The following is a 14,215-nucleotide window of genomic DNA, read 5'->3' as shown; positions in this document are numbered from 1 at the left end:
ACCTACCTGCGCCCCGGCGGCCGGCCCGGCTCTGCGGGAGCTGGGAGCATCCCGGCATTTATGGGAGCCGAAACTCTGCTAGTGTTGACTTTAGCACAAAGCAAAGATTTCGCTGCCCGCTAGTTTAAAAATGAATATTTTACCAAGATATCGATCAGCTTTATAAAATTCAGTTAAGCACAATGGCTCGAAAGGAGCAGGGGGGGGTGGGGGAAGGAAGGAAAAGGACGCAATATAATATCTGTGTAAATTTGCTGAAGTATGACGTGGTGTTGAAAGTTTACCCTCCTGGAATTTGGATCTAGATCCCCCCCCCCCACCTCGTTTTCTTTCTTCCCCCCCCCCCTTTTCTTTTTTGTTTACTGACTTTGTTTATTCACAGATCACGGTCGCTTAAACCGGCGGGAGCAGAAGCGGTTGCAACGGGGCTGGGGGCGGGCGAGAAGGGGGGAAAACACCGGGAAGGGGTTGGGGAGAAGAAGGAATAACGTTCAGAGTGAGGCTATTTCCTTTTATTCCCCGTCTCCCTCAAGTCCTCCTCGTTGCTTTTCAGCCCGAAGCAGGCCAGAGGAAAGGGAAAAAAGGGACGAAAAATAAAGGAAATGGGGGGGAAGCGGCTTGTAGAGCATCCCGGGGCCGGTACCGGCGGGGCGCGGAGCCCCAACCGGCGGCACCCCCGCGCCCGTGCTCTTCCCTGCGGGAGCCTTTTATGTGCTAATGAAACACATTGCATGCCTTGGTTCACAACGTGTGTGTCCTTCCCGTATAGAGACGGAGAGATTTCTGGCTGGATCCCTGTTTTGTTTTTTTTGGGAAGGGTTTTTTCCACCACCCCCCCCCCCCCCCCCACCTCCTCTCCCACCCCGTTTTTTTTTTCCTCCCCTTTTCTCTTCCCGCGGACAATGCGGAATTTTAAGAAGGATTTAAATGTTATTTCGCAAAGCAACGTCTACGAGCGCCGTAAACTCGTGGGAAAACAACAAGTGGTCGGGAGGACAGGAGGTTGCGGTGGGGAGAGAGCAAAGACATGGAAAATAACACGGGGGTGTCTATGGGGCGGTCGGGAGAAGCGGGGGGGGAAGAAGAGATAAAGAGCTCCCTGGTTTTCCGACGCCGGTTTCGCAAAGTTCATGGGGTCCCCCCAATTCCCACCGCCCGCGGGGGTGAGGAGCTGCCCCGACGGAGTCCCCCCGAACCGACGGGCTCTTTGCGAGGGGCAGCGGCTCCCCGACCCCTCCTTATCCCTTCCCCGCGTTGAGCCGCTCCGGAGGGGACAGTCGGGAATGGAGCGGGACGGCACCGCGCCGTCGGGGCGGCGGTGGGACCCCGGTCCGGCCGAGAAGGAGGATGAGGAAGAAGCGGGCGAATCCCGGCGGAACAGAGATGCAGGGGGAAAAAAACCGCCAATAACACTTTAATAGAGTTCTGTGAAAATCTGGCTAGTCGCTACCAGAATACACATTTATAAGCCATAAATAAAGCATACAGAAACGATAAATTAATCAGATCCAAGTAGTTTACTCTCCCGGTAACATCAAGCGTTTGTTTCAATTACAACGATCTATCCTGACATATTTTTATTATTATTATTATCATTTTTCGCATTTTTTTCTCTTTTTTCTTTTTTTTTTTTCCCTCCCTCTTTTCCCCCTTTTTACAATATTACAAGACTTTTGGTCCTGGGATTCCAAACTAGCATGGGTTTCACACTGAAGGAGGGTTTCGTTTTGTTTGTGTTTCGTTGTGTTTTCTTTTCTTCCCCATCACTTCCACACAAAAAAATAGATATATTTATACCTCCTTGCGACGACGACAACGAAAAATAATAAAATAAGCCCAATAGAACCCCCTTTTCCACATCCCTTCGCCCCCAACCCCTCCCTTCCCATCAAAACCAAGGGAAAACAAGGGAATTGCAGCCCAACCCCAGCAAGGGCGGTTTTGAGGGGTGACCCACATGCCTGCCCCCCAAGATGCTTGCGAGACACATGGCTGCTGTTTCCCAAATGGATGCAAACATCTGGAGCCAACGGAAAAGGAAATAAAAAGAAAATATATATAGATATATATATATGTATATGTACCGTGCTCGAGAGCGTTCATAGTCCATTGCTCTGCCAGGGGCTGCGTGGGGGTACCGGGGGCTGCCCCCCTCGTTGGGGCGGTGGGTTTTCCCCTCGCCCCTTTTAGGAGGAGTTCATGATGGGCCGGGAATACACACCTTGGTAGTAAGAAGTCTCTCCAGCTAAAGGGGAGGACTCTAAGGCGTTTTTGTTCGTTACGGGCCCCATGGCCAGGCTGCCGGGCATGGGCGAGGCGTAGCCCGAGTAGTGCATCACCTGCTCGTAGGCCTTCAGGTCCATTTTGTGGTGGTGGTGGTGGTGGTGGGGGTGGTGGTGCTGCTGCTCGGAGGAGGACATCAGGTTGTTGATGGAGAAGGGGTGGTTGAAGGCGTAGTGGTGCTCGGGCTTGAGGTGGGCGTCATGGGGCAGGCCGGCGTGCGGGGGGGGCCAGGAGGTGCTGGGCCGGTGAGGACGCCGGTTCCCCGGGGCTCAGCCCTGGTGTCCCCTTCAAGTCGGCCAGGGCTCGCTTGTGGTCCTGGCACGGTGAGGTGCTGGCCGGGGACTCGGCGCCGGCCGAGCCCTCAGAGCCCCCCGAGGAGCTGCCTTCCCCCAGGGACTGGCTGGGGGGCTGCCCGGGTCCCTTCTTGCCCCCACCACCCGCTCCTCCGCCCGCCCCACCGCTGTCCTTGGCGGCCAGCTGCTTCTCGCACTTGAAGCGCTTCTGGCGGCGCAGGTAGCAGCCGTTCTCAAACATGTTGCCCGAATCGGGGTGCAGCGTCCAGAAGGAGCCTTTTCCCGGCTTGTCCGGGGAGCGGGGCACCTTGAGGAAGCAGTCGTTGAAGGACAGCGAGTGGCGGATGCTGTTCTGCCAGCGCTGCTGGTTCTGGCGGTAGAAGGGGAAGAGGTCCATGATCCACTGGTAGATCTCGCTCAGCGTCAGCATCTTGTTGGGCGACTGCTGGATGGCCATGGTGATGAGGGAGATGTAGGAGTAGGGCGGCTTGGCGTGCGTGTAGCTCCGCCGGTAGGTCTTGGGGTCCCGTGAGCGGTTGAGGTTGGACTGCCCATAGATGGGGCTCATGGAGTTCATGTTGGTGTAGGGGGCCAGGGCGTTCATGGAACCCGCTTGGCCACCCATAGGGCTCATGCTGGGGCTCAGGTGGGTGCCCATCCCTGCCACACCGGCTGAGCCCATACCAGGCATGGCCCCCGTGCCCGGGGACATGCCGGTGAGTGAGGGGCTCATGCCCGTATTGGCGTAGGACATGTTCATAGAGGTGGCGGCCGTCATGTTGGCCGTGGTGCTCATGGCCGACATGGTCATGTACGTGTTCATGCTGTTCATGCCCAGCCCCGCGTTCATGTTGCTCACCGAGGAATAACTCTGCAGGGGCAAGCGAGAGAGAGGAGGGAGATTTGGGGGGGGGACGACGGGGTGGCCCCGCCGGGGACACGAGCAGCAGGGAGCGGTGGGGGGGACCCCCCAGCCCAGCCCGTAGCGCCACCGGTAAGAGCGTCTGCAGCGCCGGGGCTCCGTGCCCCACGGGGCGGAAAGGGTTAAATCCCAGAGGGGGGGCTGTGAGGGGTGTGGGTGTTTTTCTTGTTAATGAAAAGCAAATATATATTAAATAAAACAAAATAAAACCGGGACGGGGTGGCCGCAGGATCGGCGGCTCCGTCCCGGGAGCGGGACTGGGAGCAAGGAGAAGGGGAGCAACAAAAATACCTGGAGGGGAGGGAGGGGAACGGGGAGGGGGGGGAATAGCGAACGGCCGCCCGCACCCTGCCCGCGCCCTGCTCAGCTCTCGGTGCCGAAGTTAATCGTGTCCCGGGGCTGGCACGGCGAGAGGGACCCCCGGAACCCCCCCTTCCCCAATTCCCGGTCTCCCTTTCCTTACCTCGGGTTCCCCGTAGTAGTTGCTCCAGTCCGTGTGCTCATGGCCTTCCATTTTCACCGCTCCCAGCATACTGGAAGTGGAGTGCATGGCAGTTTAAAATTTAACAGCCACAACAACGACGACAGAGAGCAACCCAAAAAAAAAACGGGGGGAAAAAAAAGTGCCCAGCCCTCCCTCCCCTCCGACGGAGCCTCTGGAGGAGGAGGAAGAGGAGGGAGGGAGGAAGGGGGGGGTGTCGAGCGGCGCTGGGGCTGGTTTTTTTATCGCTGCTGCTCCTTGGGTGGGTTTTCGCAGCGCTTCGCGGCGAAGAGTCGCCCGGAGGCGATGGAGGAGCCGGAGGAGGAGGAGGAGGAGGAGGGAGGAGGGAGGAAGAAGAGGAGGAGGAGGAAGAGGAGGACAAGTGCTGCAGTGACGTGGGTGCCCGAGTGATATAGCACGGAGCGGCCGGGCGAGCCTCCAATCCCCAGGTCCTCGGCTGCCCATTTGAATAATCAGCTCACACCTAAGCGGGAGAGGCTCCTCCGCGGCCCCCCGCGCACCTATCCGCACCCCGCCGCGCCGGGACGACCCCCCCCGACCCGGTTTCCCCCCGGCTTTGCAGGGGGATCCTGTGGGAACCGATTTCCACACACACCCCCCCTTCCCCGGGCAGCCCCGACAGGAGCCGACCCCCTCCAGCACCCTTGACTGGAGCTGCCTCCCCACCACCACCGCAGCCCCGACGGGAGCACCCCTCGTCCCGTCCCCACGCACCTTTCCTCCCAGCGGTGCTCGGCGGAGCCCCGGCTCCGGGCTCAGGCCGCCGCCCGCCCGGCCGTGCCTTGGCTCGGCCCCATCGGCGGGCCCGGCAGCCGCCGCTCTGGCTCTTTCCCGGGCTCCGGCTCAGGTACCTACAACAAATTCGTAACTAAAACAAACAGGGAGGGCGGGGAGGATGAGGAAGGAGGGTGGTGGCGCGGCGGGAAGCGCCGTCGGGGGCCCCGGGGGCTCCCCCGGCGCCTGGCCGGGAGGTGCGGGGTCCCAGTGGGCGCCGTCGGGGGCAGTGCTGATGCTCCGAAAAGCCCCCGGCAACCTCGGAGAGAGGAAAGGAGGAAGGAAGGAAGAACAGACAGACAGACGGACAGATGGACAGACGGACGACAAAACCCACCCGGCTCCAAAACCCACCCGGCTCCGCCGCCCGCCCCATCGGCGCTGCGGGCGCGTCGGCTCCCGGAGGGGTCCGGCCGGCGGAGCGGGACCGAGCGCGGCTCCTGTCCCGGCGGGAGGGAGCGGGGGCTCCTCTCCGCCTTCACCACCTCCTCCTCTTCCTCCTCCTCCTCCTGCTCCACCCGCCCCGGGCCGGGGCCGTGCCTCCCCGGCAGCATCCCTGCCGCCCCCCCGGGGGATTCGGGTTAGCCTCTTTCCTAGATCCCCACCTATATCTACCCACCTCTTAACCCCCCCCTAAACCGCTGGTTTTGGGTTTTTTTCATTCATTCATCCACCCACTTATTTATCTTTTTATTTATCGCTCCCGAGAGGGGGGATAAACCCGCCCCATCCATCGCGGAGGCTCGCGATAATTTTTAGATCCTAACCCAAACCCACCGCAGAGCAGGATTCCACCTCCCGCCCTGGGAGAGACCTTAAAGCTCCCACCCAGGACTCCAGCACCCTCAGGAGTCTCCTCCAGCACCCTCAGGAGTCACCGCCAACCCACCACAACCCCGCCGCCTCGAGGAGGGCACGCTCCTATCGCGATAGCCGCGGCGATAGTGGCAGCCTGCCTCCCTCCCGCCCTAGCCCTTTTCTGACGTGTGGGGGTTGGATGGGGGATGACCCGAGGGGGGCTGTCCCCGTCGGGAGGGGGGGGGACACCCCAAAAGCGGGGTGGGAGCGGCGGTCCCCACCCCGTCCCGACGGCCAACAGCGGTGGCGGGGCGCCCCCTGTCGCCTGCTGTCGGTCCGCAGGGTCAGGGGGTGTCAGGGGGGACACCCCGGAGGCCCCCCGGGGGCTGCACCCCCTGGGGTGGGGGTCTCACTCCGAATGGCTCCATGGGAGCACCCTGCCTGTGCTGGGGGTTGTAATCGTCCCCAAATCACCCACCCGGGATGGTGGCTGAAGGGGGTCCCTGGGTACACACGGGGTCTGGCTTAGCACAGACTCACCCATCTAATACATCTTCACAGAGCTTTTTGCTCCTTAGGAGCATCACATAGCACAAACAGCTCAGAATTCCAGGAGAATTCCATAAAATTAGAGACGTGGCTTCTGGACATGGTGGAGATCATCAGTTCAGAGATCCTGCCTGCTCAGCTCCCTGCTCACAGCTGACTTTGGACATTTAGGATAAGGTGTGGTTGGCTTTAGCATCGATTTTCCCCTCTGGACACGAGGTGAGCGTGTGCTTTCAGCATGGCTGGGTTTGGTATGGAAATTCCCAGTGAGCTCCACAGGAGGAGGAGAAAATCCATGAGGAGAACTTCCTTGTGCAATAAAACTGTGTCCCAAGCCCATCTGGCACCTCTACATAAGGTGGCACATGCCCCATGAGCTTTGCAGGTCCCAGTCTCATACCACTCCTTATGAGGTGCCACTTCCCACTCAGGTCAGCAGCACTTGGAATTCTGTTGCCACCAAAGATGAGGGTTTTCCACCTCTTGTCACCCCCCTGTGTGTGGAGTGGCAGCTGATGAAAAGCAAAGGAGAGTTGCTTCCATGAGAGTCCTGTTCTCTTGGATTTTGACCCAAATTGTTCCCTTGAGGATGCTCTTCAGCTACAGAGGATGTTCCTGGTGGTGTTTCTCCAGCCCTGACACTTAAATCCAGTTTTGACTCTTTGGGCTGCTATTGCACCCTTGTCTGTCATAGAATCACAGAGTGGTTTGGGTTGGAAGGGACCTTAAAGCTCATCCAGCTTCAACCCCCTGCCACGGGCAGGGACACCTTCCGCTAGAGCAGGTTGCTCCAAGCTCCTGTGTCCAACCTGGCCTTGAACACTGCCAGGGATGGGGCAGCCACAGCTTCTCTGGGAAAAGTCTGTGCCAGCGCCTCAGCACCCTCACAGGGAAGAGCTTCTGCCTCAGAGCTCATCTCAATCTCCCCTCTGGCAGGTTAAAGCCATTCCCCTTGGCCTGTCCCTATAGGCCCTTGTCCAAAGCCCCTCTCCAGGTTTCTTGTTGGCGTCCTTGAGAGGGAAGGGTGAAGGTGGGGATGGAAAGCTGCCATCGCCCCTGTGCTATGTGCTGCCAGTAGTACTCCCTCTTGCTGCCTTTATTCCCAGTTCATTACTTAGGATCCCTGGAAGATGCTCTTTGTGACATGGGTTAGTGGTGGCCTTAGCAGTCCTGGGGTAAAGGTTGGACTTGATGATCTTAAAGGTCATTTCCAACCTTGCTGATTCTGTGATTCTAAGGTCCAGGGGCTCTGCTGGGCTGGGAGCATCTCCAGGAGCTTCCATTTAAACGAGCAGAACAGACAATTGGAGGAAGAAGAGGAGGATGAAGATGATGATTCCCATTTCTGAACTGGGGAAATACACTGGAGAGAGGTTGAGTATCCTCACTAAAGCCCTCGAGGTAGCCCCATGCCAGTGCCTGGCTCTCCAGCATGGCCCAATCCCAAGGTCACATTCAGGATCAGTTGGACAATGCCGCTCCTGAAGATGCTTCCTGAGTTTCTGTCATTTCTATGGGGGCATATCAGGAAACAATATCCTTTGCTCACTGAAAGATTCAGGTGGGATCCTTTCCTTGTTCAAGGATTCAGACGGGAACCACTGAAATAAGTGCAATTCCAGGGTGGGAAGAGCTTTTCCCAATCCATGGAGTTACCTACACACGAAAACAGGCGTCGTCAGCTGCGGCACTGCCGGAAATTACCACAATTACACCGTGCAATGTTGACTTAACTATTTGAAGAACTCAAGTTCTCTCCTAATTAGATTCTACATTTAATGGGGCTTCTTAATCCATGAAAATATTTTCCAAGGCTTTAACAAGTCTAACAAAGGAAGAACCAGGAATACGCAAAATTTTTGTCATTTTAATATCTGATCTGAGCCCAAAGGATATCATAGAACCATGGAATAGGTTGGGTTGAGAGGGACCTTAAGGCTCATCCAGTTCCAACCCCCTGCCACGGGCAGGGACACTTTCCACTAGAGCAGGTTGCTCAGAATATGTCTCTTCTTAACACTGGAATGATATTCCCAGGTTCTCAGGGACCCCATCACAAATTCACTTCATCACCAGTCATCCTCAAGGATCTGGCCAGCCAGGACATGGCTGGCATCCCTATTTTTGGCATCTTCAGTCCTCCAGGTGCTATTTTAACCTTCCTCCCCACTCTGTAATTATTCAACGTGCCAGTTGAAGGTAACGAGTCGCTGGAATCAGTGGTTGGCACCACAAGGTGAAAGAAAACCCTGGAAGTGCCTGAAGAGTGTGCTGGGGAAAGGAAATAAAGTCCCATTATTGTCCTGTCTCCAGGATGCAGGAGGTCCCCCTGGCTGGCCAGCATCACCAGGATGCTCAGGGAGTGGTGGCACCACTATGGATGGGGACAATGAGCTCCTGAGAGGCAACTGGGAAACCTGAGGGCATTTGATAATGGGCAAGGACAGCCCAAAATAGGGACCTCGCTGGTCCATGGCACCCAGGGATGCTGCAATGGGCACCAGGGCTGCCGGCATTGGGCATCCACCATCGTGTGGGACAGGGGTACGGGCAAAACCCCTCTCCAAGAACCTACCAGCAGGACGGTGCCTTCTGGAAGGGCTCTGAAGCAGAACAAACAGAGTGCATCTGCTGGCTGTTTACCGTGGCCCACGTGATGCCCCGGCGCTGGTTTGCTCCACAAGCACATTTTGCTGGGTAAACAAGATGCGCAGGCATCTGGAATGATGTCCAGGGAAGGGAGAGGGCTTGGTGTGGAAAGGGTTCACCCCGGCCCTGCTTTCACATGGTGGAGGGAGAAGGAGGTGACGAGGGAAATGCCCAGCAACGCCAGCTTTCCAGATGGAAAAGGAAAGGAGGAAAAGTCTTCCTCATGTCCCAGGAAAGTCCTGCCATGGACATCTTTGTTAGCTCAGGCCCCAGAAGGCCCTGACAGGCTGGGAAAGTTTTACCTGACCAAAGTATTCAGGTTTTGGTTTCACTTTTTTATGAAGGGGAAATATTTTTTTATGTTTAATGATCAGTTTCTGAAAACTGAAATGTCTTTGGTTTTACAATAAGAAAACAAACACTTGAATATAGAGACTCCTCCCAAAACCCTCTGCTTTAAAAACTCCCCTGTTATTTCCTAACAAAACCCCTTTTCTGCTGGAAACCTTCCAGATGATTGGTGGAGTCTGAAGGTGCTTCAGTTCCCAAAGGGGCTGCAGGAGGAGAAACACAGCAGCTTTAGTTATGGAGCGGGACAAAGCAACCCCACTGCAGCCCAAGGTGGTCCAATGCATCGCCCAAGGTCCAGAGCATCATCCCCATTGCCTTAAAGCATAGAATCTTAGACTGGTTTGGGTTGGAAGGGATCTTAAAGCTCATCCAGTTCCAACCCCTGCCACGGGCAGGGACACCTTCCACTAGAGCAGGTTGCTCCAAGCCCCTGTGTCCAACCTGGCCTTGAACACTGCCAGGGATGGGGCAGCCACAGCTTCTCTGGGCAACCAGTTAAATGGGGGCCCACTTACAAAAGGCTTAACACATCCCCTAAAACCCAAGAGATGCGACAAGCCAAACGAGTCACTGGAGCATCCCATTGTGTCCAAGGGGGTTGTGATGCTCAACCCACAGTGGGGATGCAGCTGAACAGCCTCTGGCTGGAGGATGGAGACAGGGGGACCACAGGGCTTGTACCCGCACAGAAGCCAAGATAACTGTGGAGGAACCACATCTATGAACCCTCAGGCCATGGATGGAGGGAGGCTGAAGGTGTTGGTGGGGCTGGTGGTGGAGCACGGGGACAGGAGTGTGCACAGGCTGCCTGGTCAGAGGCCGCCTTGCTGAGGAGATCAATCCCCGACAGCTTCACTGAGGACTCTGACGGACATTTATAGCCCTCTGAGTCATTACCGGCCTTGTTTAAACCAGTTATACCTGGCCAAGACCTTTAAAATAGCCTCATTTATACTGAAAGGCTCCTCTCTCGCGCGGTGGGTATAAATAGCAGAGGGAACCGCTCGCCGAGCACTGCGGCTCCTCCGGGCTCAGGGAGCAGCGAGGTGGCATGCTCTACTCAGTGTGACACCCTGTGTCACCTCACTCTGTGTCACATCCCCGTGTCCCCCCCTCCCCGGCTGCCATAGGGCTGGGGGAACCCGCTGCTCCCAAGGGACCGCGTCTCCCCGGGTGCCCCATCCGGAGCCGCTGGCTCATGGGAACGAGGTGTCCCTGGCAGAGCTGCCGGCAAAACAGCCGGAGCGGAGGTTTCTGCTCTGAAAGAAAACACAGGAGCTCGCCCAGGCCTCAGAGCCTGTGTCTGTGAGTCTGCGGTTCCCTGACCACTAATAGCAGCCCAGGATCACCCAATAAATCTGCTCAGGGATGCTGGGACATTCGTACCCCTGGCTGCTGTGAGCTTGGCGTAGCCCGGTTATGGCGGTCCAGGATGGGCACCTCATCCCAGGGACACCCATGGGTCAGTGTCACCCATCACTAGAGCTACAGGTTGCTGACACCTGCAATGATGTTTTAATTCCACCCCACTCATCTCCAGGCCAAAACCTCAATCTCAGCCTGTGTTGTTGGCATCCAGGAAAGCTTTGATTGCATGATTGACTTAACTTTTGCCTTCATCTGGCTCAGCAAACCTTTCTTTCTGCTAAAAAAATGAATCTTTCCAATGAAAAGCCCACCTCAAGTTGAGAATGAGCATTTGGCACCTGCTTGTGGCCCTAGAGATGGCTGCAATGAGGCTGGCGGGAAATGGGGCAGCTTGGGAAAGGCAGCTCAAGAGTTGAGGCTGCCCATTCCAGGTGGGACATGGTGATGGAGCTACAACACCAACCCAGCTTTGACCCAAGGGCCACCTCCTACATGCTCTGAGACCTTTTTCCCACCTAAAACTAAGCCAGTATTTCCCTCCAGGTAAAACCCTGTATCCTTGGGGGATGCAGCAAAAGCAACCCCAAGGGGACCAGCATCACAGCCAAGCCCACAGCAGCCACTCCTGTTTTGCCCCCTGCGACGGTGGCACATACCCGGCAGTGGCTGCTAAATAAAGTGTATTTAGGGCTGCTAAATAAAGTGCATTTCCAAGGGAGAGCCGCGCTGCAGCAGGATGGAAAAGCTCTGCCGGAGGCAGAGGCTCCAGCTCCCTCCAAGCATTTCTCCCTCCCCAGCTCTGATCTTTCCTTAGAGGAAACACTGCCCAAACCAACACATGCCTCAGGAATGATTTTACACGGGTCGGACAGCGCTTTCTGCTGGAAAACCTTCCAATCAGCTGCATTCACAAGCAGGGGTTATTTTTCACAGGTTTTCTGAGTACGTTTTGTTTTGGTGCCAGAGTAAAGACCCGGAGGTACATATTTCAGCCCAACCTGTAACACCATCATCGTCACTGGGTTTCAATGAGGAGAGGGCTCTGACCTACATTCCCAGCCCTGCCTGGGAAGGAGCTGGGGCATCCCTTTACATCTCTGCTTGGTGATGTGTGGGACCCCGCTTCTACTCTCCATCCTTGGGCCATGATGCTGGGCAAGGGGGGATTGAGCACCCAAGGCCATGATGCTGGGCAAGGGGGGATTGAGCACCCAAGGCCATGATGCTGGGCAAGGGGGGATTGAACATCCAAATGGGAAACCATCTGCCACCCCCCCTTCCCCGCCAAGCAGCCGCCGGGTGTTTTGCAGCCTCTAAAGCCCCGCTCCGGAGGGGTGGAACAAGCTTAACCAGAGCTTTTTAAAGCTCTCCCACCTTCGCCTCCTCTCTTCCTCCGGGTAGGTGTCCCGGCGGCGGCAGAACAAGACGGCTACAGAGGGCTGCTGGAAGCCGTCAGTGTGAAATACACTGGGAGGCCTCTTTTTTTTTCCCTTGGCTTGGAAAATATTTCCTCGCTGCCGCAGGCTGCGGTGACAGCAAACATTCCTACCGGGAATGGCGCAGGGAGGCAGAGCTGGGGCGCCCGGCGCCGGCTCCAGGGCTGACGCTGCTCACTGGGGTGCAGCAGCACCCATTGACTTGCATTCACCCGCTCCCCGCGGGAATAGGGACCACTGCGGACAAAGGTCCTTTGTACTTATAGGATTCAGGTTTGTTTTTCCAATGGAGAGATGAGGGCAGCTCCCGTTTAGCTGCAGCACCAGGAGAGCTCTCACCTCATGCGCGCCCTGGTTTCGAGGAGCTGATGGGTCACATGCAGGGATGAAAAGAGAGGTTTGTTCATAAAGAAAAGACCAAATCCGTAACTGCTGGGGAGCAAAACAGCCCATTAAATCCAGGGATGTGGTTGCAAACCAACAGAGCTGCTGCTATTTCCATCTGCCTGTTTGGGTGCAGGGCAGAGGTGGTGGCTCCTTCATCCCTGGTGTGCACCTGGGGGATTTTGGTAGCCACCGGGCTGGCAGCACTTGACACGCACGTGGGGTGAGCAGGCAGCCCACAGGCAATGCCAGCCCTAGGGGAGGTGAAGCCATAGGTGAGGAACCAAGGGCTGGTCCTAAAATCTGGACACAGAAACCTGGAGAGGGGCTTTGGACAAGGGCCTGTAGGGACAGGCCAAGGGGAATGGCTTTAACCTGCCAGAGGGGAGACTGAGATGAGCTCTGAGGCAGAAGCTCTTCCCTGGGAGGGTGCTGAGGCGCTGGCACAGACTTTTCCCAGAGAGGCTGTGGCTGCCCCATCCCTGGAGTGTTCAAGGCCAGGTTGGACACAGGGGCTTGGAGCAACCTGCTCTAGTGGAAGGTGTCCCTGCCCGTGGCAGGGGTTGGAACTGGATGAGCTTTGAGGTCCCTCCCAACACAAATCAGTCTGGAGTTGTAAAGGCACCTGAACATCCCCACATTCTTAATTTTTCCCTTTTTTCATGAATAACCAAATGACGATAGCTTGGAAAAGAGAGATATAAAAAAGGAAAAAGATGACATCTGAGGCACTTGTGGATATTTTCCTCCAAATATTTGCAGATGCAGAGCTGCAGACTGCTGAATCACCTCATCCAGCTGGGAACGAGCCAGTGCTGGTGTGAGGATGTGCCTGCAGGCAGCAGGAGGGAGGGAGCAGCAGAACTCCTGTTTCCCTTCTCTTCCCACCCTTGGAGACCCATTCCCTGGGGACATACAGTGATCCAGTCCCACCCAGTGTTCACTCCAGTTAGGAAGCTAAGGCACTGCTTATCTCCAGGAGCCGGCTCCCAGTCTCCATACCCCAGCCCTTCCCTGCCCCATTGCCCAGCTAATTCAATCTGTGCACAGGAGACAGAGCTCCTGAGGTCTCCCACCAGGAGTTAAATCCACTCTGGAGGGGACATGGGACCACTACACACCTCATCAGCCCGGCTCTGTATGCAAACAGCAAAGCTTGTCCTTATCTCTCTGCAGGCACCGTCTGCAGATGTGCTGCACGAACATCCTCATCCAACAGCATTTACTGAATGAAGTGCATGGATTATGGTTTTATGATTGAGGTTTATACTTTGGGTATGTTTTGAGACAGGAAAGCCGTAGGAATGGGGTGTCTGGGCATGTCACATGTATATTTTAATACCAAAAGATGGTATTTTAAATCAGAAAACAAAGGTCAGAGAGCGCGGTGATGAGTGAGACATGAAAATATAAGAAAAGACCAGACTGCAAAAAGCTGAAGAAGGTAAAAAGGAAAGTGAGGGGCATGATTTCTCCTTTGCTCTTGCCCTTGGGATTTCTCTTGTGCAGTCATGAGAAGGGCAAGGAGAGAGCCCATGGACCCTCCTGGGCCAGGTTTCTTCCCACCAGCACCTGGAACTGGTTGTGCTGGTCCCTGTCCCCATCACTCTCATGGATGGGCTCTACATGCTGTGTCGGAGGGGACCCAGCCCTTGGAGACACCCCAGCCTTTGGAAGCATCCTGTTCCCAGGCTCCATGAGCAAAGCTCTGCTCTCATACAGGGCAGTTTGCACCCACACCACTGCTGACAGCAACCAAGCAGCTCCGCTTTGCCCTCCCAGGCCTCATTCCAAATGGGTTTGAGCCATTGCCAGTGCAGGCGTCAGCCGAAGCCCGGTGGCAATTCCAACCTGCAGCTGCCCCGTGCACCCCATCATCCCCATGGGCTGCTGTCATACATGGTCA

At 56.3% G+C, this 14,215-nt stretch overlaps 1 protein-coding gene across 1 annotated transcript; it reads right to left on the bottom strand.

Moving 5' to 3' along the window:
* Positions 1 to 1,403: 1,403 nt before the first annotated feature.
* Positions 1,404 to 4,048, bottom strand: FOXA2 (forkhead box A2). Its single transcript, XM_030489892.1, is given in 3 exon segments — positions 1,404 to 2,502; positions 2,504 to 3,447; positions 3,962 to 4,048. Coding segments are annotated over 3 exon segments (1,347 nt in total). The 3' UTR covers positions 1,404 to 2,186.
* Positions 4,049 to 14,215: the final 10,167 nt, after the last annotated feature.

Source organism: Strigops habroptila, chromosome 6 (assembly GCF_004027225.2).
Source record: "Strigops habroptila isolate Jane chromosome 6, bStrHab1.2.pri, whole genome shotgun sequence".
Classification (NCBI taxonomy): Eukaryota; Metazoa; Chordata; class Aves; order Psittaciformes; family Psittacidae; genus Strigops; species Strigops habroptila.
Note: the sequence above shows the minus strand (reverse complement) of the source record. Positions and strands in the feature narration are given on the sequence as shown.